Source organism: Drosophila sechellia, chromosome X (assembly GCF_004382195.2).
Source record: "Drosophila sechellia strain sech25 chromosome X, ASM438219v1, whole genome shotgun sequence".
Taxonomy (NCBI): Eukaryota; Metazoa; Arthropoda; class Insecta; order Diptera; family Drosophilidae; genus Drosophila; species Drosophila sechellia.
Window position 1 is genome coordinate 11,321,056 of NC_045954.1, and position 24,503 is coordinate 11,345,558.

At 46.9% G+C, this 24,503-nt stretch overlaps 8 protein-coding genes and 1 long non-coding RNA gene across 15 annotated transcripts; 5 read left to right on the forward strand and 4 right to left on the reverse strand.

Moving 5' to 3' along the window:
- The first annotated feature begins 3 nt into the window (after positions 1-3).
- LOC6619879 (transcription factor grauzone) lies at positions 4-2,382 on the forward strand. The gene is made up of 4 exons (XM_002044056.2): positions 4-216; positions 285-1,426; positions 1,486-1,870; positions 1,930-2,382. The coding sequence occupies exons 1-4, from the start codon at positions 91-93 to the stop codon at positions 2,269-2,271; spliced, it is 1,995 nt and encodes a 664-aa protein (XP_002044092.2). The 5' UTR covers positions 4-90; the 3' UTR covers positions 2,272-2,382.
- Positions 2,335-2,828, reverse strand: LOC6619880 (enhancer of yellow 2 transcription factor). The gene has a single exon (XM_002044057.2). The coding sequence runs from the start codon at positions 2,702-2,704 to the stop codon at positions 2,399-2,401; it is 306 nt and encodes a 101-aa protein (XP_002044093.1). The 5' UTR covers positions 2,705-2,828; the 3' UTR covers positions 2,335-2,398.
- A 244-nt stretch (positions 2,829-3,072) lies between these two features.
- On the forward strand, positions 3,073-5,024 carry LOC6619881 (transcription factor grauzone). Its single transcript, XM_002044058.2, has 4 exons — positions 3,073-3,295; positions 3,362-4,035; positions 4,094-4,291; positions 4,350-5,024. Exons 1-4 carry the CDS (start codon positions 3,170-3,172, stop codon positions 4,984-4,986), a joined length of 1,635 nt encoding a protein of 544 aa, XP_002044094.1. The 5' UTR covers positions 3,073-3,169; the 3' UTR covers positions 4,987-5,024.
- A 192-nt stretch (positions 5,025-5,216) lies between these two features.
- Positions 5,217-6,625, forward strand: LOC6619882. Of its 3 annotated transcripts, none has more exons than XR_004362581.1 (4): positions 5,217-5,287; positions 5,491-5,569; positions 5,683-5,699; positions 5,842-6,625. It is a non-coding gene; the product is annotated as an uncharacterized LOC6619882 (long non-coding RNA). The 3 variants fall into 3 exon arrangements; XR_004362582.1 differs by lacking the exon at positions 5,217-5,287 and adding an exon at positions 5,297-5,318; XR_004362580.1 differs by lacking the exon at positions 5,217-5,287 and having other exon boundaries at positions 5,294-5,569.
- Positions 6,626-7,008: 383 nt separating this feature from the next.
- Positions 7,009-11,939, forward strand: LOC6619883 (kinesin-like protein Nod). Its single transcript, XM_032725603.1, has 7 exons — positions 7,009-7,242; positions 7,307-7,501; positions 7,607-8,141; positions 8,276-8,421; positions 10,520-10,710; positions 10,774-11,484; positions 11,547-11,939. The coding sequence occupies exons 1-7, from the start codon at positions 7,126-7,128 to the stop codon at positions 11,650-11,652; spliced, it is 2,001 nt and encodes a 666-aa protein (XP_032581494.1). The 5' UTR covers positions 7,009-7,125; the 3' UTR covers positions 11,653-11,939.
- On the reverse strand, positions 8,171-10,394 carry LOC6619884. Its single transcript, XM_002044060.2, has 2 exons — positions 8,767-10,394; positions 8,171-8,710 (listed from the first exon to the last, which is right to left on the reverse strand). The coding sequence occupies exons 1-2, from the start codon at positions 10,377-10,379 to the stop codon at positions 8,431-8,433; spliced, it is 1,893 nt and encodes a 630-aa protein (XP_002044096.1). The 5' UTR covers positions 10,380-10,394; the 3' UTR covers positions 8,171-8,430.
- A 384-nt stretch (positions 11,940-12,323) lies between the features above and the next one.
- LOC6619885 (protein rhomboid) lies at positions 12,324-18,543 on the forward strand. Its single transcript, XM_002044061.2, has 4 exons — positions 12,324-12,815; positions 16,953-17,314; positions 17,382-17,724; positions 17,788-18,543. The coding sequence occupies exons 1-4, from the start codon at positions 12,576-12,578 to the stop codon at positions 18,094-18,096; spliced, it is 1,254 nt and encodes a 417-aa protein (XP_002044097.1). The 5' UTR covers positions 12,324-12,575; the 3' UTR covers positions 18,097-18,543.
- LOC6619886 lies at positions 15,917-16,911 on the reverse strand. 2 transcript variants are annotated; one of them, XM_032724542.1, is made up of 2 exons: positions 16,888-16,911; positions 15,917-16,559 (listed from the first exon to the last, which is right to left on the reverse strand). In XM_032724542.1, the coding sequence occupies exons 1-2, from the start codon at positions 16,894-16,896 to the stop codon at positions 15,996-15,998; spliced, it is 573 nt and encodes a 190-aa protein (XP_032580433.1). In that variant the 5' UTR covers positions 16,897-16,911; the 3' UTR covers positions 15,917-15,995. The 2 variants fall into 2 exon arrangements, with proteins under 2 accessions (XP_032580433.1, XP_002044098.1); XM_002044062.2 differs by lacking the exon at positions 16,888-16,911 and adding an exon at positions 16,720-16,863.
- Positions 18,471-24,187, reverse strand: LOC6619888. 4 transcript variants are annotated; one of them, XM_032724539.1, is made up of 9 exons: positions 24,076-24,187; positions 22,752-23,136; positions 22,469-22,677; positions 21,617-21,958; positions 20,906-21,522; positions 20,756-20,843; positions 20,434-20,702; positions 20,215-20,353; positions 18,471-20,141 (listed from the first exon to the last, which is right to left on the reverse strand). In XM_032724539.1, exons 2-9 carry the CDS (start codon positions 23,128-23,130, stop codon positions 18,969-18,971), a joined length of 3,216 nt encoding a protein of 1,071 aa, XP_032580430.1. In that variant the 5' UTR covers positions 23,131-23,136; positions 24,076-24,187; the 3' UTR covers positions 18,471-18,968. The 4 variants fall into 4 exon arrangements, with proteins under 4 accessions (XP_032580430.1, XP_002044100.2, XP_032580431.1 ...); XM_002044064.2 differs by having other exon boundaries at positions 21,617-21,835; positions 24,076-24,186; XM_032724540.1 differs by lacking the exon at positions 24,076-24,187 and adding an exon at positions 23,363-23,612.
- Between the last annotated feature and the right edge of the window lie 316 nt (positions 24,188-24,503).

Here is a 24,503-nt window from a genome sequence, read left to right on the forward strand (position 1 = left end):
TAACGCTCACATAACAAAACTCAGCAACGAATCAAAAACAGCTGCATTTAACGCGATTTGACTCGGGATTTGTGTCCTTCCTTTTATGAGATGATATGCCGACTCTGCCTGGAGGATGCTGAGCACGGGGTGCCCATTTTCGGCCAGGAACCGCCAATGGGGCAACCGGCACATCGCCACCTGGCCGAGCTGATCGAGCGACATCTGCTGTTGGTGGTGAGTGGATTCGGACTTTTCTGCCCCAAAAAGACGTTTTTCCTAATGATTGAATCGTTCGTTTTCAGTTGGCGGAAAACGATGTGGTGTCCACGTGCCTGTGCAACCGCTGCTGGCGGCAGCTGGCCGAGATCGAACACTTCTGTTCCATGGTGGCGGATAAGCAGCGGTCGCTGCACCGCTCCCTGCAGCTGAAAACTGAATTACCGGAGCTGCCCGAACTGACGGAGCCGGAGCCCGCCCTGGTCGTGTGGAACACAGAGTCTCCGATCGAGCCAAAGCTCAGCTATGAGGGCGATGACATCAAGGATCACATACTGTGCGAGCCCGTCATCGACGCCTTGTCCGCGGGCGATGAAAAAGACAGCGACTATGGCGATACCTTTGAACCGGACTTCGAGCCGGAATCGCAGCAGGATGAAGAAGAAGAACCGGAGCCGGATCCGGTGAAACCACGCCCCAGGGGCAGGCCGCGCAAAACAGCGCTGCAGCAAACGCATCAAATAATCAAAAGGAAGTACGAGAAGCGCAAACAGCAGAACAAGGCAAAGATCACAGAGTTATCATTGCGGGAATCAAGAGCCCGGCAAAGGGAACTCAAACGCAGCAGTGCTGGACCAGAGGACGATCAGGATGGCGACGAGGACGAGGAGGAGGAAGAAGATGTCGGGGGCGAGCTAACGTTAGATGCCGACGAACAGCCCAAGCCGCGCGGCAAACGTGGCCGACCCAAGACCAAGAAACTGGTAACCGCCGACGATAATGATGATACCTCGGAGGTGCCCGTCAAGCGCAGCAGCATCAAGGAAATGGACGACTATATAGCCGCCAATGTTAAGCTGGACTGCGCCATTTGCGCCGCCCCGCTGGAGGACTTCAACGATCTCAAGCGCCACTTTCGCGTGGAGCACGACTGCACTGGCTATGTGAAGTGCTGCAACAATCGGTACAAGAAGCGGACGCTGTACGTCGACCATTTGCACTGCCACAAGGATCCACAGTACTTTAGCTGCCAGAGCTGCCGGAAGAACTTCCTTAACCGCAACAGCCAGGTGATGCACATGCTGCGCTTCCACTCGCAGCAGCAGGAGCTGGTCCACCAGTGCGCCATCTGCGAGGCGCGCTTTGCCAAGAAATTTCTGCTGACCATGCACCTTAAAGGACACAAGGGCACCGAGCGTCCCGAGGTGTGCGACACCTGCAGCAAGACGTGAGTGGCGCTAGACTGGTAGGCGAATGCACTAATGCGTTGCTCTCTCACTTTCATAGATTCCGCACCAAGTTTGAGCTAAGTGCCCATGTAAAGCGCATGCATGCGGCTGACTTTACGCCCATCATATGCGACATATGCGGTACACACTTCAGGAGCAAGGCCAACTTTCTCATCCACAAGAAGGCGCTGCATCCGGACGGGCCGGTGGCGGAGGTGCAGTGTACCCTGTGCGGCCGCTGGCTGCGGGACGAACGGAGCCTGCGCAAGCATCTGGCACGCCACGATGACCGCGACGGCGACACCAAGTACCGATGCCTGCTCTGCAATGCAGAGAAGTCATCCCGTGCCGCACTCAGCAGCCACATGCGGTACCATCACTCCGCCAAGCGGCACAAGTGCAGTCTCTGCGACAAGGAGTTCAAGCTGCCGCGGGCATTGGCCGTGAGTTGACCGGCGTATCAGATGCTGATCGTGCTAATTCCGAAACGTTTTCATTGCAGGAGCACATGGCCACTCACACGGGCATCGATCTGTACCAATGCCAGTTCTGTACGCGAACCTTCAAGTCTCACGCCAACATGCACAACCACAAGAAGAAGATGCATCCCAACGACTGGGTGAGAAAGTACTCGCAGCCCAGCAGTAGCATTACCTCCACAGCGGCTCCACTTGCTCACCCCAATCATCCTAACCAGCCTGCTCCTCCAGCGGCAGCTCCGGCTAACCTAGCCGGGCACATGCTGCCGCCACTCGGTGGCATTGCCAAGTCGCTGATTGAGATACCCGATACCGAGGGCTTCGATTTCGTCAGCAACAGCTCCGTGTGCCCCACGCCCGACTGAATCTGTGTGTGTGTCTGTGCTTGGTATCTGTCCCAACTTAGTGTAAACGTTCCCTGGTCGGGATTTATGTATAAAATCGTACAAATAAACTTTATTAATATACAAATCCAATGACGCTGAGTTAAAGTTAGGATTCGTCCTCTGGCTCATCGGCCTCCTCCTCAATCTCCGTGAGAATGGTGCGTATCTTCATAAGCAGCTCCTTTTTGACGGCATCCGGGACCAGGGTGCGTGCCTTGGGCGTTACCTCGGCGATCAGCTGCTCTACGGTGAAGCTGTTGTTGGTGCCCTTCTCAATCAGGATGTTGCGACACATCAGACGCACCTCATCCCGCCAACCGCATTCCGTAAGGCGGCTGCAGAGCAAATCCTTGATTTTGGAACGGTCGCCGGTTAGCACCGTGTACTGGTCAACTGCGCTGGAAATGCTCATCCTTGTGTAGCCTATCTACGCTTTGCAAATTACCAAGTTTCCTTTTCTACAGTCCTTGTCGATTTTACAGCGCCTGCTTTTCCGCTGCATCTATCGTTTTCTCCTATGTTTTCGTTTTGTTGTTGTTGTGTTGTTGGTCCAGTGGCTATCGCAAACAGTCTGGCTACCTTGTAGCTAGTTTTTAGATGGAGACATTAACCAACTTCAAATATATGAAAATATGTTACCAAATATACGTAAATTTTTGATAATTTATAGTTTAAATTGGAATGTATGCACAATTCGTATGTTTTCGATCATTTTCCTGGGTCACTTTAAATTTAAGTTACTTTTAAACGCCCACCTTGGCATCTCTGTCGCTCGAAGTTTATTCAGCCTGCGATCTGGCAACACCGCGGCGACGTCTTAAACTGAATTTGCGAGGCAATTAATTGAATTAATTGCTTTTTCTACAGCTGTAGTGCAATGATATGCCGCCTGTGCCTGGACGATGCGGAGCACAGTGTGCCAATCTTCGACCAGGATGACTCCGGCGATCAGCCAGTGCCCTCCAATCTGGCGGAGCTAATTGAGAAACACCTGCAGTTGGTGGTAAGCAGTGAATTCCGTTTAAACCACCAACATTTGTTTATGGCCAGATTGCATCCTTGTTACCAGCTCCTGCCCAACGATGGGGTGTCCAAGAGCCTCTGCACCCAGTGCTGGCAGCAGTTGGCCGACTTCGAGCAGTTCTGCGCCATGGTGATGAAGAAACAATTGGGCCTGCAGCAACTGAAGATGGAGCCGTTCTCCGAGGACGAGGATGCGGACACAAAGGCGCAGATCCTGTGCGAACCTGAGATCGATGTGAGTCCCGCGACCGCCGACAACGAGGAGTGCAACGAGATCGATGGCGATGCCAGCAGCAACAGCAGAAGCAGTAGCACTCGCACCACATCGCTAGGAGAAATGTGCCTGCTGTCGCCCATTAGACGCCGTATGCGTCTACCCCGGGCAGTTACAGCACCCAAAACTCAGGCGCTCAAGGCCAAGGCCAGGTCGATGCCCCACAAGGCGGAGGCGGACGAGGATGAGGATGGCGAAGGCGAGGGCGATCCAGAGAGCCGCAGCAGCAATAGCCGCGAAATGGACAGCTATATCGCTCTGCACGGTCGTTTGGAGTGCAGCATTTGCGGCGGCGACGATCAGTTTCCCAATTTCGCCGAGATGAAGCGGCACTTCCGGAATCATCACCAGTCTCTCGGTTATGTGGTCTGCTGCCAGCGGCGGTACAAGAAGCGTGCCCTATACGTGGACCACCTGCACATGCACAACGATCCGAATTACTTTAGGTACTAGGCCAGCCCAGGCAATTGATTGAATCCCCCCACTAATGAATGAACTGTGCAGGTGCAAGATCTGCTCCAAGCAACTGGTCAGCCGGATTAGCTACGATGTACACATGCTGCGCTTCCATCCCAACAAGGACGACCTGAACTTCGCGTGCGATCAGTGCTCCAAGCGGTTCTCCAAGCAATTCCTTCTCACCATTCACTCCAGGGTGCATCAACAGGAGCGCAATGAGCAGTGCAAGCACTGCGACAGATCGTAAGTGTAGGCAGCAAGTAGAAGAGCGAATTGATGAATTGCATATATCCGCCCACAGTTTTCGCACCGCCGTTGACCTGCGGCTGCACATGCGACGCACCCATGACCCCGCCTTCGTGCCCTTCATCTGTGATTCGTGCGGCGCCAAGTTCAAGACGAAACAGAACCTGCTAGTGCACAAGCGGACCGTGCATCGCGAGGGCTCCCAGCTGCCCGAGGTACAGTGCCAGGAGTGCCAGGTGTGGCTGTCCGACGAGAACAGTTTGCGCAAGCACATGTACATGCATCTGGATGCCGCCTCGCTGCGTCAGTGGAAGTGCGAGCAGTGCGGCCTGGAGAAGGGTTCGCGGGCCAAGCTGGCGGCCCACATACGCTACCATCATCCGAAGGAATACCACAAGTGCACGCACTGCGCCAAGGAGTTCAAGAGCAGTCGCAGCCTCGAGGAGCACACGGCCACGCACACCGGCCAGGATTTGTACGAGTGCGCATTCTGCGAGCGCACCTTCAAGAACTCAGGGAACATGCATAAGCACCGCCGCCAGATGCACGCCGCCCAGGTGGCCGCCCTGCAGCAGCAGAAGAAGGTGCCGCCCAGCAAGCGCAAGGACAAGGGTGACCTGCTGCTCGACGTCCTGGCCGCTGGAGGCAAGGATATGAACCACGTCATGGGCGCGGGCGAGATGAATGACTGATTGAATCTAAAAACCAAATAAACTAGATTGGAATGACACATAAAACACATTTAATCTGAAATTAGTTTGGGTATTATTAGCTTGTACTATTTAAAAGAGTATTTTGCAATTGGAACGGTTTTGGAATCCCGCTATTTTCGCATTCGTGCTGTTCCCATTATATTTTATTTGGTATTTTTGCAGCCATTAGTGTGGCCAAAACTCGAAGATATCAAGGGCTAGAGGAGCTAGATGTTGCGGCATTCGCGGCCTGGTCACTCTAAGCTAGGGCTACTTTTTATATCATTAATCGAGCGTTTAGGTAAGCGAAACAAAAAGAGCTTAAGTTAGAGGTATTAGTTTGGTTGCTATTATTTCTAAATTAAAAACTACACTTCCTTTGATCCAAAAGACACTGAAAAACACGTTTGCAGTTGAGTTCATTATTTTCTGGTATACATACACACTGATTACGCATTGAATTGGCATTTTGCTCTTGTTTTTCTCCGATTGCCTTGCACTCAGCATAAATTTAACGAAAAAGGAACGTAAGTTCGGGGTGTTTAGAAAGTTCCATCCACTTGGTACAGTTCCCATCGAGCTGGTGAGTACTCCGCGCAGTGCAACGTATACACACTTGAACTCGAATTGTGGCAGCAAAATGGTGGTGACCTATTAATAACATCCGTCCAATTCTCCCTCGCTTTTCCATTCCAGTCTCCAAATAGCTGCAAGTGAGTGCGTTACTTCCGAGATCCTCTCCAATAAAATTAAGACATAGATCCAAATCCAACCAGTATAGCATCCATTGAATTAGATTATCCGACACGTTGCGCTCACGACAATCCTAATTCCATCCTCTTCTCTTTCGTTTAGGTAGCTCGGATGGCCATCGGAAGGGTAAATTGGTGTTACATATAGCTTTAGAGATCGTTTCGAATCACATTGATAATGGTGCGAAACGTTCTCCGAAGCAAAATCATAAGAGTAACGATTTCCGCACAGTCGAAAATGTTTAAGTTGAATTGTCTTACGGACAGTGAGATGAGTACGACTATTTGGAAATCAAAAAGCGAATTGTTTTCATGGTTGACACGTTTGTCAAGCTTCAAAACAAAATGAATGAAATACAATACACAATACTATATAATACAAGACAAGAAAAATGTATCTTGGAACGCAACATTGTACAAGTCGCAATGCAAACTGAAGTCTTAAAAGACGTGTAAAATGTTGCAAATTGAGCAAATATATATGCATATATGGGTAATGTTTTACGCGCCTTAACCAGTCAAAATACTAAATAAATTGGTAAATTTCATATAACTAGTGAAATGTTATACGAAACTTAACAATTGCCAAATAATACAGATCTATTTAGAGCGAGATGGCAATAGAGAGGCGATCTCTCTCGTATATGAATCTAGAAAGGAAAGAGAAGGCGAACCGTGCTGGTTTAGAGCGAGATGGTAATACTACTTAACTGCTTTATGAAAAACATTTGTTTAAATGTTTCACTTCCAACATTGCCGCCATTTTGTTGGCGCTAAAAGTAACGGAAATTCGAGATGCTTTTAGGGCTGCCACCTTGGTTTTCAGGGTGACCAGAATTGAAACTTGAATTACATATCACAAATAAAGACTAAATTGACATTGCAAATACCGTTTTAACTGCCTTTTTATCGATCAAATTCGTTAGTTCTTGTTCCAGTTTTGATAAGTTGGCAATACTGATCCTCCGCGCTTGCTATGATTATCTATGATCAAATAGGGTGGCAGCGCAGGCCAGGGCTGGCAAGGGTGGCGCGTTAACAGAGTGCTGTTATGTTATGCTCATAACCAATAGCGATGCCATTGTGCAGGGTATGTTTTCAAAACAAGTTAAGTTGTATTTATTTTCGGCAAGATTAAATCGCTTAACATCAACTTATGTTTAAAATAGAGGCAGCCCCTACAATATACACGTACCGAAAGCAAGGTCACAAGCCTCAATGTAAATATCCATGACACCAACCCAGACAGTTTTTAATGTTATTGCCGCGATGGTCACACTGCCAAAATCGCAATTTGAAATACAAATGACGCTTGGCTTCGTTAAAAAAGTAAAATACTTACGGTGAATGCAAGCATTATTCAAACAACTTCAATCCATCAATCTGCATGGAGGGCGCCAAATTAAGCGCAGTTCGGATTGCGGTCCGCGAGGCGCCGTACCGCCAGTTCTTGGGGCGTCGGGAGCCCAGCGTCGTCCAGTTTCCACCATGGAGCGACGGAAAGGTATGTGCCCCACCATTGGCTATGTGCACATCTAACGGTATATGACCGCCATCTCGCTTTGCAGTCGTTAATGGTGGAGCAGAATGAATTCCACTTCGATCACGCCTTTCCCGCGACCATTAGCCAGGATGAGATGTACCAGGCGCTGATCCTGCCGCTGGTGGACAAGCTGCTCGAGGGATTCCAGTGCACCGCACTCGCCTACGGCCAGACGGGTACGGGCAAGAGCTACTCGATGGGCATGACTCCTCCGGATAAGGTGGGTTTTTGGGTTTAGCCATCGGTTGATCCTCTGCACGAGATCACTCAAAAACACAGTGGCATAAGTCTTACCCTATGATCTATCGCTTTTAATCCTCTACAGATACTGCCCGAGCATCTGGGTATTCTGCCTCGCGCCCTGAGCGACATTTTTGAGCGCGTGACCGCCCGGCAGGAAAACAACAAGGACGCGATTCAGGTGTACGCCTCCTTCATAGAGATCTACAATGAGAAACCCTTCGATCTGCTGGGCTCCACGCCACATATGCCCATGGTGGCGGCGCGTTGCCAGCGATGCACCTGCCTTCCATTGCACAGCCAGGCGGATCTGAATCACATCTTGGAGCTGGGCACTGGCAATCGACGCGTTCGTCCCACCAATATGAATTCCAATAGTTCGCGATCCCATGCCATAGTAACCATTCACGTAAAGAATAAAACCCATCACTCGCGGATGAATATTGTGGATCTGGCCGGTTCGGAGGGCGTGCGGCGAACTGGGCACGAGGGCGTGGCCAGGCAGGAGGGCGTCAACATCAATCTGGGCCTGCTGAGCATCAACAAGGTGGTGATGTCCATGGCGGCGGGACACACAGTTATACCATACCGCGACAGCGTCCTTACCACAGTTCTGCAGGGTAAGTGCTCCGTTTGGGATCGTCTCATGTTCATTTAGTTAATGGAACCATTTGGGTTCAAGCCTTTATTGATTAGCACTATATGACTACTATAAATCTTAACTGCAACTTCTTCCCTTTTTAATTCTTTGCAGCGTCGCTAACCGCGCAGTCGTATCTGACCTTTCTGGCCTGCATCAGTCCGCATCGATGCGATCTCAGCGAGACGTTGTCCACCCTGCGTTTTGGCACCAGTGCCAAGAAGCTTCGCCTGAATCCGATGCAAGTGGCGCGCCAGAAGGTGAGCCATCTATATGTAGTTAAAGTCCACACAGTCGAGGATCACCTCGCGTATACGCTGTTTAAAAGTAGCCTCGTTGCCCGCGCCCAGGAAACCAGCTCCATGAAGATCCGTTGTGGCCCCCGCCTCGATCCGCTCGCTGATCGCCTGAAGGTCGGGCACATCCTGACCCTGCATCGTTACAATGGGTAGAACCATCATGGCAAGGAGCAGGCCCACGGCCGCTTTGGTAGCCACCTGTTCATCGAATGCAGGACGGGGAAAAAGTTGCTCCACCCGCTCGCCTAGTCTGTTGCGAACACAATACAATAGTTGAAGCTCTAGGATTCTCATACTTTCACTTACCTAATCAGCTGCTGGCCCAACTCTTCGTAGTAATCGTGGAGCATACTTTCGAGGTGCCGCTGCCGGAATCGCCGCGATGTGCAGGTGAAGAGGAAGTACGCTAGATCGGTGACCGGCGAGGCATATCGCATCAGTTGCCAGTCGATCAGGCGCACGTCCTCGAGATCTCCCCGCTCTGCAATCTTGTAGAGAATGTTGTTATTCCAGCAATCGCCGTGGCAGATGACAGCGAAGGGTTCGCAATTGGATCCGCTGACCAAAGGCAGCAGCAGCTCAAAGTACGATCCCCTGGCGAAATATGCCTCCAGACGAACTCTGTATGCATCATCTGCCGGTGCGAGCAGTGCAGATAGGGCGCTTCCCTTCAGATTCTCGAAGTAGACACCCAAGGCATGATCATCGCGTCGCTGCTCAAAGATATCCACCAGCTGCTGCAGTTGTTGCATTTTCTCGGGCAACTGCCGCTTCCCGGCCAATGATATCGCATGTAATTTGGCATATGTAAGCATAACGCGACGCACATGCTCGACGGGTAGGTCGAGAAAGCGATTGTGCAGTGAGAAGCCGGCACAGGTTAGATCCTCCAGCACGATGCACTCGTTGGGCTCATCCTGGCGAGTTCCAAAACAGAGCGCGTGCTGCCGGAAACGATCATATCCGGTTATCTTCCACTTATCCTGCATCAACGCAGTCAGCGGCAGAAAAACCTCATATGCTGCCGTCTCGCGCAGGAAACATGGTCGTGCAAAGAATTGCTTGCGGCGCACGCGATTCTGTGGCGGCAGCTTAACCACCAGGCTGCGTTTCGAATCGGAGGCCGCCTGTAGGCGCCACACCACACCCAAATAGTTGTCGCCCTTGGCACTCGCCCTTTCAAGACGAAGTTCCGGATTGGCGCCCAGCTCGGGCCACATCTGGCTGACCAGTTGGCGAAGGAACTGTGTTACCTGCTCGTTGGGCAGATCTTCTTCTGGCTTGGCTGCGTCCTTTTGTTGCTCTACAGGATTCTCCACCCTGTCTGGGTGCTCTCTATTCACCTTCTCGTTTCGTTCATCTTGTTTGTCTTCATGTGGATCTGGATCTGGAGCTTCTAGATTGCCAGTGAGCTGAATCTCACTCGCTGAGATTTCTGCTATCTTCTCTCTGTCCGCCTTCTCTGCCAGCTTATCCTTTGATTTCGCCTCAGGCTCATTATCTCCTTCCAACAACTTATCACCAAATGTTTGATTCAACTGGGGAATACTTTTCTCAAGCTCCTCTATGCCTTTGAGCTCCGGTCTGTCGATTACTTTCGAATCAATCTCTTCGGCTAGTTGTTTTCCAATGTGCTCCACTTCAGCAACTTCCGGTTTGTCCAACTTCGCCACCCATTCCTCCTTTTTCACACGACCATCTTCTAAATCCGGTACTTCTTCGCTGTTATTTGAATCCTCCTCCTTTGGTTTCTCAACATCAATTCGTTTAGGTGACTTCTGGACATCTGGATTACTTTCTGTTGAGTCTGGCGAATTTCCTTGATCGGATGCCACTTCTATAACTTCCCGACTTTGGCGATCTTTCTGTTCATTCTCGCCCTTCTTCTCCTCCTGCGTCTTCTCACTGGGCTGTTCCATGACACACTACGCCACCGCCGCGAGTGTGGATTGTTTATATAGAGAAACCAAACTATACCGAACCCAACCCAACCGCACTGACCGCAAGTCGAACGATGCAGTTACTCGAGTTTCATTCACCCATCTCGCTCTGATTGCAGCAATCGCTGGCCGCACGGACAACACACGTCCTCCGCCAAGCGCTATGCACCTCGACGGCCATCAAGCCCAACGCCGCCAATCATAACAGCCTAGTGGTTCCGAGCTCCAAATATAGCACGACCAAGCCGCTGAGCGGCGTGCTCCATCGAACTCGCTCCGAACTTGGCATGACGCCCAAAGCCAAGAAAAGGTGAGTAACACGGAATGGACGCAAAGCGAACATGCTCTAATCCTCCCATATCTTTCTCCGTAGGGCTCGCAAGCTATTGGAGCTGGAGGAGACCACGCTGGAGCTCTCATCCATACACATCACGGACAACAGTCTTAGTCTGTTGGGTTTCCATAGCGATAGCGATAAGGATAGGCATCTAATGCCTCCTCCAACAGGGCTTGAGACCAGACAAGCCAGCAGCCAGAACTCCACGCTAATGGGCATTGCCGAAGAGGCCGAGCACAAGGAGTCGTCCAAGGTCCAACAGTCAATTGTTGCCAACACTGTGCCCACAACTGTACGCTGCCAGCTGTTCAACACCACCATCAGTCCCATCAGTCTGCGGGCATCCAACTCTCAGCGAGAACTTAGCGGCATCCAGCCAATGGAGGAGACAATAGTGGCTTCGCCACAGCAGCCATGCCTTCGTCGTTCCATGCGTCTAGCGAATAGCATGCGTTCGCAGAACTACGGCGCCATTCCCAAGGTGACGAATTTGCGGCGCAGCACGCGGCTGGCGGGAATCCGGGAACATGCCACCTCCGTTGTTGTGAAAAACGAGACGGATGCGATACCACGCCCTCGAGGTGCAGTGCAGAAGAAACGTCCGCGAAAAGTGAAACCTGCGCCCAAGGCCTGGATGGCCAATAATACTAGATGTTTTCTGGATCTGCTCAACAATGGAAACGTTAAGCAATTGCAGGAGATTCCAGGGATCGGTCCAAAGTTCGCCTTCAGTTTGGCCTTGCACAGGTCAGTCTGCATACTTTCATTTGCGTTTTACCCAATAACCCACCTTAATCCACATTTTTCAGATCCCGCCTGGGTTGCTTCGAGAATCTCTTCCAAGTCAAATCCCTGCCGATTTGGTCGGGAAATAAATGGGAACGATTTTGTCAAATTAACTGTCTCGACACTTGATTCAATTACTAACTAAATGGAATTTTAATTCGAATATAGTATAGTGAGTGTTATTTATGTGCCAAATACTTTGATTTTACAACTATAGAAGGAGTAAAAAAAAGGAGCCGGATATCCTAAAACAAACAGTTATATGAATATGTGTAATATTTCTCAAGATGTTTACTTATTTTTTATTTTCGACTATAATTTACTTGATGATAGCTAGACTACCTATTAATAAGCGCTGTGTAAGTCAATATTTAATGGCATTTAATTGATTTAAAGTAAAATATATATTTCATTTTTAAGTCAATAATAACAATAATAATAGGACTCACATATTTAGTTTTTTTTTTTTTAGATATTTTATTTTTGGCATATAATTTTTAGACAATATATATATACATTGATTATTGAAGTCGTTTTATTTGCTTTGGGGTTTTATTTTTTGTTAATTGATTGTTATAAAAGTATTTAAAAAAAAAAACTAATCAAAACTAAGAAAAACTTTAAAATAAATGACTTATTAAAAGTGCCCAAATAAATACTATTCATTATCTTTTTTAAATTTAACCGCCTTTCAGCGTTGCCAGATTGGGTTGCATGCGGGATTTGATTATTTTTATTCACAACTCCTGGGTAGAGTGTCATTTGTGCTGCTCCAGCAGCTGGTCACACTGCACAGTCGCGCAGTTTGGTTTCATTGGTGCGAGAAGTCGGTTGGTGTTGTTAATTTTTTTTTTAGTTCGCTTCGCTGTTTTGCAGGTGCTACGCGCTTTATGGCCCGCTCTTAATCTTATCGTAAATCAAACCGCGGCCAATGAGCAGCGTAATTGCACTTTTTGGCTAACGGTAACGGCATTTCCGCACTCCGAATTCGAATTCAAACAAATCGCATCGCATTGCATCGAAAAGCCAAACAACAAGAAGTGGCCGCAAAAATGCCCGTGAAAACAGTGAATCGCCAGCAAAGCCAAACGCCCGCCCAACAACTGCAATTGCAGCAGCAGCGGGACGTCGAGAATGGGCTATATCCCACGATTCCGGCCGAGCGACGATCGCCCCCTTCGCGTCCACAAACGCTGCGACAGGACACCATCGATATGGAGGAAATACCGCTCAATCAGACGAACAGCCAAGAGCCCGAGGATCGGCGCAAAATGCACGAGATATTTGACAAGGTACGTAGAACTTATAATACTCGCAAATCCCACAGTTTTCCCAGCACAAGTAGGAGCTCATCCTAAGTCTTAGATATTTTATGTATGAAGAGCCAGCTAACCAAGTAGTAGCCATGGTAACTAGAACTATTAAGGAATTACTGTTTACTTAGCACTATATTCTTAAACTAAATCTGTGATGCTTTAACGTTGATTTAATAGTTATGCCTCATTATTATCGGATAGAATTCCGGAAATGTAGGATTAAGGTGAGGGAATAATTAATTTCTAGTAGTTTTCAAGTCATTTTGGAGAGCACATAGTGGTTAATCCATTAGAACCAGCTACGAGTAATTATTCCAGTTAAAACTGGCCGGTAAGAAACAGAGGGTTTATGCTGAGATCTTGTGAAATTGCAACATATTAATGCATGGGAAATTGGCGAAAAACAGAAGAACAACTGTAATTAAAACACTCAGCCGGCACTTCGCGGCAGTCACACACACACAGCTATACGTGCATGTGAATGGAGATGCTTGTGCTTGTGGGGTGGGCTGCCCTATTGCCATCTTCTTCTCACCCTCGGTGAAAGTTGAGTTCGATGAATCATCTGAGCATCGATTTGCTATGTCGTCGCTCTTCTCTCTTCGCACTCCACCAAAAAAAAAACCCCACCTTTAACCCTTCAATGGGCCGGCGGGCGAAAAGCGACACAATCAGATGCTTTTGTTTGCAAACATGCCAACAGTGGAACAAACTTAAGGTCAAGCGGTTGGGTGTAAAAAAAAACCCTGTATCTTGCGGTGATTAATAAATACGTGAGATTATAGTGAGTTAAGAATTCGATTATATTGTCTAGAGAATCAACTGCTATATGTATTTATACCACACAATCATAATTCAACATTTCGGTGTATTTAACCCATCACCGTGTGTCTGTCACTCAACTTTGCACCTTCCTAGAATTTCGTATCACATTTTATGAGCTATTTTTCGATGCAGTTTGTTTTCTTAACATTGAAAAATCGTGTGTGGTGCAAAAAAAAAAAAAAAAAAAAAATAGGGGGGCTACTGCTGGGGGACTGAGTTTTCTTATCGTGACAGAGGGTTGGGGGAAAACAGCAAGAAAAAAACCGGTTATAAATTATTGTTTGTTCGCTTTGAGTTCTGTCTTTGTTGTTGCTTTATTCTTTGGTGGCGTTAGTCACTTAACCCCCACTGGCCCACCGTCCCCCGTTGACACCCACCGCCCACCTGTTTGCCCGAGTGTTACCATTATCAATTTAACAATTTGTGGATTTCTGCTTTTCGATTTCTGCCACTGCGAGTGCCTCGACGTACACATACTCCTCCTTGATTCACCATTTGTTTATAGCCATATAGAGTGTTAAGCGTTCATATCGCGTTCAATGGCCCCCGGCAACAGGGGGATTCTATCTACGAATCCATCAGTTGAGGCCGCTTCGATTCCAGTTTAGTTAGCACTCTCTCCTGGTAGATTTGGTCTGATATGTACATACATATGTAGGTATTCTGACCATACGATTAGCATACAAGATGAGCTGCCCATCCAATCCAAGCCCATTCGATGCCGCTGCAAATCGGCATTCCAGACACATTCCTACTCTCTCGGCTGGCAATCTTATCTGAATTCCCTCGCTCCAAACATTCAAGTGGCCAAAATACTCTGTTTGGGTTTCCCGAGCGTTGATTCAATAATCTAGCCATGATATAACAACCAAAATAAAGTACACACCAAATAATGGCAAGCATATAGAGCATATTTTGTCAAAAAAAAAATAAATAAATTAATAAATAAAAACACCAATTATCCTTTCAACCAACATTATTCGTTGCAAAGTTCAACTTGAACTCGAAGGGGACTGTATCATTTTGATATTTTTGAAATATCATGTTTGATATGTCAGAGATAACAGTCTTTCTGATATGGGAAAATACCTGATAGATGACCATTTTCGTTGGTATTATTTTCATTGAGCTGTGCCAAAGAGTAAATCTTAAGTTGTCTGTTGGCTAGTATAGGAAAGTTTTGGAACTTCAGGTGTTCGAATGCTTTTACAATTAACTATTTCCGAAAGCCATATTTCTAACAAACTGACCAAGTGGCTTTTGTGTGTTCCGAATCATAAAGCCAGCAAATGCAATGACCAACAACACTTGACGACTATGACTAAGTCCCAATCCCCGCGAGACTCCATAACCACTGGCAGCTTATCGCCTGGTTATCCAACTTTTTGGTTGTTTTTTCCCCTGTTCTGTTCTTTTTAAAGAACACCTAAAGGTGTAATATATTAGTTTACGACTGGAAAGGAGGCTACATGTGTACACGTACATGTGCATCTATCTAATTACCTATAGTATATGCCATTGTCTTTTCTTTTTTTTTTTTGCGTGAATCTAACTTTTAAGTGCGAGCATTGACTTTTCGCTTGTTTTTCTTTGTTATCCCAGTTTGCAGTTATTTACTTAACTATAACTGAAATGTGATGAACGTATCCATAGAGTGAGCTGATGATGTGCCATTGTTTGTATTCCGATTAAGTTCTGGAAACCCATTTGTTTAAACTAGAGTTTTGTGAATATTTCCCAGTACCAGATACCTTTGAATTACATTTATAAATAGACAAATTCGAAAAAGGCAGACGGCTAAATAATAAAAAATAAACCATACTTAAAAGGGTCAGTGCAGAGCAGCTTATCTATGACAAATGTTTTTTATGATCGAGAACCGGGAACACAAATCGATAAGACAGTAACATCCATATAGGGACTTTCTATTGGCGAAATCGCAATTGAGAATTTCGAACTTCTGAAAGGAATAGATCCTTTTGTAGTTATCAGTGGGTACTGACCTTTTGCAAAAACCATCAGTTGCGTTTAGTTAACTATAACTTTGTAGGCCTTTGTGCAACTTCAAGTGACATTGTTTCGATTTGTTTTCGATTAGCCCCGTTTTGGATTTCTAGTTTCTCGTCTCGATCTGTGGCATTCATTCCTGCCCATTTATGGCCACTTTTTGGCCCGACAGCATTCGCGGCTGTGTTGCAAGTGCTGCTGCTGGTGAAGCAATCAAAAAGGGGAAAAATCACTCAACAAACATATTAATATGTGGGGACTTGTTTATTTGTGAACTCATGCCGCTACGCAATGATTTGGAATAGTTCTTCGGGTGGATGGGATTTATTCAGAGTCCAAGGGAATGTCAAAGAAAGTGGAATTTTGGCTCTTGGGAGCGAGGCAACTGGTGGTCTGCTGCTCCTCCTCTTCCACATCCACAGCATCGTGCCAAGCCTGAGAATCCGGCAACTCCTGCTCCTTCTGATCCGTCAGCTGGAGCAGACGCATCTGCAATCGCTCTTGCTCTTGCAGCTGAACGACTGGACGCCTTGAAGCAGCCACTTCGCGGATCAGCGATGGCATGGCGGTCGGCCAGTTTGGCGGCAGAGTTAAGCCAGTTGTCCTGCCCTGCCGCTCCAGACGCTGCAACTGGCGGCGCTCCATGGCCACCAGTTCCCGCTTGGCCCGAGCCCGCACTTGGTTGTCGCTGGTCGTGGTGCAGAGACTCAGGACCGCAAAGATGCCGGCCATGCCCAGGTAGAGAACCAGTACGGTCATAATGCCGGATGATTCCTGCATCGGCTCTTCCTCCGCCTCGACGTCGCATGTGGGCGTCGGTGTCCAGCCAAGCCAAGAGGTCACGTGGCGGGTCATCTCCATCAGTTGCGACATCGTTCTCGGTTGAATCTTGAGGCGAAGATACAAATAAACTGATAAGTATAGTTTATACTAAATAATTATATCATTAACCGATGGCAACATTGTTGATGGCAATGGTAGTTTCTTTACTTCCTTCTAGAGATGAGTCAGTAGTCTAGTTGTAAGAGGTAGGAGATATGATATGTACCCAATTGTAATCGGTGTTTCCAAGATGTTGTTGTTTTTTCTGGATTCGGTGCGGGTCTGTCCGACCACACGGAATTTCAGCTGGGAACTGAGAGTTTGAATCCCTAATATTTTCAAGCCCCCATGACGCTTTAGTATATGGCCTACTGAGTAGTAAATGTTGACTTACCAAGTTCATATGTGTGAGCCTAACCACGATGACTAACCAACCAACTATATATGCCTCTCACACAGCACGACTCTGACAGAGATGGGCTGATCAACACGCACGAGCTGAAGGAACTGATCTCGGATGGCTATTGCCGGGACATTCCCGCCTACATCGCCGACCAGATCCTGAAGCGCAGCGACCAGGACAACGACGGCCACCTGGACTTCGAGGAGTTCTATGCGATGTCCCTGCGCCACAAGTGGATGGTGCGCAACATGCTGACCCGCTACTGTCGCTACGTTGTGCCGCCACCGAAGCCCTTGGAGGGCGATGAGCCCGACGGTGCCTACGAGAAGCAAATGTCCATCTGCCCGCCGCCGCTCACCATGGTGCTCTTCTCGATCATCGAGATCATCATGTTCCTCGTGGACGTCATACATTTCCAGTGAGTAGTGATGGTACAATTGGTTGCATATGATAATATCTATTAACTATTAATGTGCTATGTTCAGGGACGATCCCAACTACCAGGATCGCATAGGCGAGAGCACAAGTGGACCGGCGGCCACCTTGTTCATCTACAATCCGTACAAGCGCTATGAGGGATGGCGCTTTGTTAGCTACATGTTCGTCCACGTGGGCATCATGCATCTGATGATGAACCTGATTATCCAGATCTTTCTGGGCATCGCCCTGGAGCTGGTGCATCACTGGTGGCGCGTGGGTCTGGTCTACCTGGCTGGCGTGCTAGCCGGTTCCATGGGCACCTCGCTCACCAGTCCTCGCATCTTTCTGGCGGGCGCATCGGGTGGAGTATACGCACTGATCACAGCGCACATTGCCACGATAATAATGGTAAGTCGTTGATATTTTTGATACTATTTGATATTCCATCATTACCTTCTGGTGGCCAAATAGAACTACTCGGAGATGGAGTACGCCATTGTCCAGCTGCTGGCCTTCCTGGTCTTCTGCTTCACCGACTTGGGTACCTCGGTGTACCGCCACTTGACCGACCAGCACGATCAGATTGGCTATGTGGCGCATTTGTCCGGTGCCTTGGCCGGTTTGCTGGTGGGGATCGGTGTGCTGCGCAATTTGGAGGTGCGGCGCTGGGAGCGCATCCTCTGGTGGGTCGCCGTCATCGTTTACTTTGCCCTCATGACCACTGGCATCATCATACACGTGTTTGTTCCCGACTACTTCCCAAAACAGGAGTACAACTAGCCCTACCCCTAACTCTAGCTCTAGCCCTAGCCCTAGCCCTAGACCATGTCCAAAGTGCACTTCGATATTGAGCCGAGGTTGCAGTACGCACAGTACTAACTATAGGATTCCCGACCATGTGCCTATGCCAGCTGCGAACATAATTTATTTTCTTACACCTTGCCATGTCAGCTTCATCCCAATCCGAACGTGGTGCACGCATGTCGTACGTATTTTTATATACTTATATACATACATATATGTATTCTCGATCCACATGACGCGACGCGACGCAACGAAATGTCAACGGAGAACAAAACTCAGCTGCATTTGTATTATACATTTCGTCGACATTTTTTTTTCAAGAATAACAAGAGATATCTTTAAACAAAGTGTACTGTATATTTTTGGAGATTTATTATTAAGATCTTATATTTAAATGCAATAAAAACAATGTCTTTGTACGAAGATGATGGGTTGTTTTGCGTATGAATTATATTTTTTAATTGTGTCATTCATGTTCGATTGTAATGAGTACAACTTCGCAGGGCCAGCAGGACCAACAGAACTTACACGCAATCTTACATAAGTACTATAATTCTATAGTGAAATTTATAGTTCACTTCCCAAAACTGTGATTTAAGTCGATTTAGTACGCCCCAGCAATTAACCCATTTATTTATTGTGTTTACAGGTTTTTGTTTTATGTTCATTACAAGCTGATTGCATCGTCCACCGCTTGGGACAACGAAACGTACTGAACGTCGTTCAAGGAAATTGTTGAGAGTGTGTTTAAATGTGGTGTGGTGTTTGGGAGTGATGCTTCTCGAAAAGACTCAGTCTTGGCATTCTCTGCTACTGGGAGGGCTTAAATATGAGCTAACTTATGGCATCTAGGAATTGTTTGTCGGCTTTGGAGGCTTGAGGAAGGTAACCATGGTGCTGTTGAACATGTTCACCTTGACAAACGTAACAAAAGTTGTTGGTGCCACATCGCGCAGAATCATCAGCAGGCGCTTGGCGGGCAAAAAGGTCACGCATTCTGTGTGATCTGTTTCGGTGCAACAGTCGTCGGGAGCACAATAATTTAGGTCATCGTCAACCGGAACTCCCGGTACAGGGCGCTGCACGGGGATCACATCCTTCTTACTTCCCTTGTACAGCTCACCCGTTGCACTTAACAGCTGGGTAACCAATCCCAGGCGGAACACGCGAAGCTGTGAGGCATTTTCGCGAACGGCACGCATCACGGAATAGATCACGTTGGCCGAATTTTGAAGACACTTTGGGACCAGCAGCAGGTCCGTAACAGTAGTGCATATTCCAATCAACGAGGTTAGAAGGTCATCCACCTCGACGTTCACCAGCTCCAGTTGGTTTACCGTACCACCGCTGGCTATACCACCCATAATGTGGTACAGCGGAAAAGTGGTATTGACCATGTGCTTATTTTCCAAGCGGAGTCTGCGTAGATCCGTTAGATAGGGCAGCACTTTCAGGCCAAATTCCTTGGTATTCATGCCCTGGCATGAAGACAACACTAGCACCTTCAGTTTTAATAGTTTCTTCAAGAAGCTGAAGTCCTGCGAGCCTATATAATTCACTCCACGAATATTCAACTCGGTTAGATGCAACAGGTTGCCCAGAGAGTCTAGTGATTCCACTTTGCTTCTGTGGTCCGTCATTAGGATTTCGAGCACGCGAAGCTCAGCGCATTTCTGTTCCAGGTTGGAAAAACTATAAGTTGGACTGCAGCAGATTGCCCTTAGCTCCAGCAGTTGGGGCAAGTTACGAAAGATCGCATAAATGAACTGGTCATCTACTGGACAAGTGCGAAGAACGCGCAATGATTTCAGGACGCTAAGGTCGAGATTAGCGAGAATATCTTGACTCGGCAAAATCGTGCCCAGCATGTCCAGTTCGCGAGTGCCATTCTTTGCGAGTTCACGGATAAAGCACGGCCAGTTGCTGATATGGGTATGGCGTAGCGTGACTGTGCGCCACACACTCCTATCCTGACTGATCATGGACCAAGTTTTGCAAACCTGCGCCATATTTACACGTTCCTGTATGGTATGGGATGGGATGCGATGAGATGGGATTACGAACTTTAACTTTACGATGACCTAGACATTTTACCTTCATCGTCATGATTTTCATAACGGCCATCACTATCTGGCATCCGACGTGGGAATCGGTCAGGCTCTGCACCAAATTGGAGCTAACATTGTCCTTTGAGATCGTTTTAAGGCCAGTCAAATTGATCTGTTTTGGAATCCTGATAATTTGGGGAAATACATATAAATAACTGTGGGTTTCGTAGGTCTTTGCGTTGGTCTTGGAACTAAACCGACTCACACTTTCATATTGAAACCAATCGGATCGGCTTTGATGGCTACAGCCTTGCGCCCTCCAATTACAACAACCTCTTGTTCCTTTGTAGCGGTCTGCTGCACCACGTTTTCTAACTGCTTTTTCTCCGCCTGTGGAACGGATATTTCATCTTCCACGGTGACTTCTACCATACTGATGTCACTGTCGTAATCATCATCATCACGATGACGATAATTTCCTGCAGCCTTGTCCAACCATCTCTTTTTGGCAAATCCCTTCTCATAGATACACTTCTGCAAAAGGATATTATAGGCCTTTGAATGTCCAATAGCATTTCGTAAATTACCTTGCACAACTTAGGTCCAGACGGATGAACCGAAGCCGTGCAGCTCGCACAAGGCTTTGACTTCTTAGGGGCTGCTTTTGCGTGGGATCTGGACATGAAAATACAGACTATATAGAGATCGAAATGTGTATATATATACAATATATCTACCTGCGCCTGCGAATGTTGGAATTACCAATCGGTGAACTGCACGAGCTGCTGTTGGTGTAGTTGGCTGCATCAGCCCGAGAATTCCCCTTCACCGCCATGGTGGAGGTCCAGCCCTCACTCGGTGGACTTGCCCCTTTGGGCACCTTGGGCTTCGACACCCGCTTTCCAGTGACCGCCAAGGTAGGCGTCTGGGGCATAACGCTGGACGGATTGGCCAATCCTTCCTTGCCCTTTACCACCGCCTCTTCCTTTGCCACCGTCTTATCCTTCACCACCGGGACATGCTCTATCTCCGCCACCTTTGGGGCTGGGTTACCATTGGTGCGAGTCCTTGGAATTCCAGAGCTGCGTATAAAGAGATCTCGTTCGACGCCTGTTTGCTTTAGGCGTGCGTAAATAACTTTAAAAGAGGTGTCGGTGCATGTTTCTTTTTCGTCATTTTTCATTTTGTTCGTCTCATCGGTCAGCGGCGTTTGGCTACTGAAGCGCATGGAACAACGCGAATGCATCGGAGGCGAATCATGGGTGGACATGGAACGTTTTATGATGCGAGCGGACATAGCGTCCTTAGTTTCTATAAGAGATTTGTGCGAGGTATCCTGTTTATTAACTTCAACCTAAGGGGAACGAAACAAGCGGAAGAGAAGGTCAATGGTTAGTAAGTCTGCGATATTTCCGACTCTTGGCATAACATTTTTTTAGGGTCTCCACCTGATTGTTTAAGTCTGATGGTTGCATGTTGGTTGCTGTTGTACTGGAACTGGATGTGGTTGCAGTACCAATTGCATTTGGATTGTTATTTGTGTTCAAAGGTTTTTTAATGGCTTCATCCAATTCCCCCCCGGTGGCGTCGAGTTGCGATGTCATTATCGGCGTTGTTAGAGACTGCTGCTGCTGCTGCTGCTGCTGCTGCTGCTGCTGCTGCTGCTGCTCCATAGATTTATTAGTGATATGAGCCGGCTTTGCTGAACCTGCTGCTGTCTCCTCTTGCGGTTCCACTCTCGGAAAAACCTTTAGGCCACTCCATGGCAGTACACCTGACTTGGCCGTCGACTATTGACGTCGTGTGCAGATTGTGTATTGTTTGGTTGAGATTTGAGATAAGCACAGATACGATTTCGTGTTGAGAAATACAATAATACAGAACAAACAAAACGCTGTCCGCGCTCTAACGGACACACAAAAAACAAACATAGTCCTCTGTATACCAGTTACCAAGTTTGGATTGGAATTGGAATAAACCTAGGGCATTAGCCAATAAATAATTAAACTAGAAACCTTAAGCTCTTTGGATGTATTAAAATTTCCGTCCCAAGATTATTTACAATATTTTTATGTTTACTTCGATGGGGCTATTTGAGTATAAGTTTATACTCAAAGTACTTTGATTCATTATGTGTAATATGTGTAATTATGTGTAATATATGCCGACCGAAAGGGAGATTCAAATTAGCCCATTTGTGGATTGGACATGAGTATACAGAGAGGTATGTTCTATAAGCTTGAACAGACAGCAGCAGGCCAGCTCGTCTCCTGGACAGCACCGTCATCCCCTCTACTCACCAACGGATTTTTATCCGAGTTACTTTCGATGTTGGATATGGGCGTTAGCTTTGGGAATTCCCCAGTCCACCCCATCAGACCTAAATCGCACGCTTCAAGTTCGCGCCTGCTGCGCATATACTGACGGAGATGTGGACGTGGGCTACGGCGTCTGTGGGGTTCAGAAGGTCTCTTGTCCCTTGTTGTCTTTGAAGTCATAATCATAGTACCTAAGTGGGTTTACATGAGATGTGTTAGAATACGCTACAGATGCTGGTTCAATTATTTATTTATTTATGCTTACTATTTTTATCCTGCTCAGTGTTCGAGTCTTTGAAGCTAGAGCTATCCCGATGAGCAGAAAGATTCGCGTTTGTGGCATTGGCATTGGACACCGGCAGGTCGCCGTCAATAATGTTGCGTCCTATGCCGGCACTCTGTTTACCGATGGAACCTTTTCCATCTATAGCACCTAAAGCACCTTTTCCATCTATAGCACCTATAGCACCAATAGCACCGCCTGTGCTATTGACACCGGAACTACGTCCTGCAGCTGTAGATGATCCGACTAAGGAATCAACGTTACCATTATCATCAGTATCCGACGATGAATTGGTAGGGCTGGTAGAGTATTCAGCTAAGGGCTTCTTGTTACGCGGCTTTGACGGCCCAGGATTGTCCATGTCGCTCTGGAATGATTGTGCAATAAATCAAGCTAAGTTTCTGCCTATTTGTTGTAAATTTTCTCATAAAACAGTAATACCCATTCACTTATAGAAGCGATAGGCAAACAATTCAATATATCGGCTGTCAAAAATATTGACCTTGAAGACCTGGGTTGTCACCTTTTACAGTAGCGACGTTTTATTGCCGAGTCATTTTATTTCAGAAGTATGCGATGTAAAGTCTACTCACCAGAATTAGCCCTTTTTGGTACTTTACTGTAAGCAAATTCTGAAAAAAAAGCTTTTTGCTCTATATTCTCCTCCTTCCATATAAAACAGTAATTTTGGCTATCGAAAATATTACTTAGCAACTTTTCGAGAAAGACAAGAGTTGTCAGGCCTGCTGTTTAGAAATTAGCTTTACAACAAGCGAACGCCGATTACAAATGTTAAAAAAACTAAATATGTTTTCCTATTCGGACAACACAAGCATTTGGTTTCACACAAGGAGCTAACACTGTATTTTACGCATTTGTGTTCGTTTGCCGGTAAATCTGCACACAACTCACACACACACACACGTATATAAATTTATACAAATGTCAGGGTTGTTGCTTCGCGGTTTGTTTTCGTTACGATTCTGCTTTGATCGCCATAATTGTAAATCGAGAGGAAACCCGAAGCTCACACACGAAAAAACTGAATATCGGGTTCTTGCACTTTCGCCTTCACAAATTACACAGTTTTCCTTTTAAGTTCAATTTACTAGAAATCTTTCGGACCGTTTCGCTTTGTCACTGTGTTTATCAGCCTATGCATTGCCGCCTCTTCGGTGTATCGCGAACTTGCGTTGCAAGTAAGTGTGTGTGGATGCGACGCTTATTAAATCTGCCGCGGATTGTTCACTTAACCGTGCCTAGATCGTGTCGAACTCAACAATTTTGTTTCAATTTTTAAGCTTACCTTTGAAAAAGAAATAAAAAGTTCACTTAAAAAGACACTGAACACGACAACTTCTTTCGGAAATATGAATTTAACTCACAAGCGACTTAACTTGTCGACTTCCATTCACACAATTATTCGGTTAGATGGAAAATCTCGAAAATGATTATTCAATACTATCGAATAAGTTTTGGGATTTTCCTAACACATTTAAATACTAAATATTAGCATAAGATATGTTTTAAAACATACCAACATATACCTTCACTGAGATCACAGATTTTATTCAAACGAATGTCTAATTTTATTTTATTTTTCTCAACACTTGTATACTAAAAGTAACGTTTATCGAAATTGCCACTTCTGGTGCCACCTAGCGGTTTTTCCATCGCACAGTTTCGTTCCATGTGCTGTCATCGATAGTCCAACAAAAAAATATCGCGTGCAAT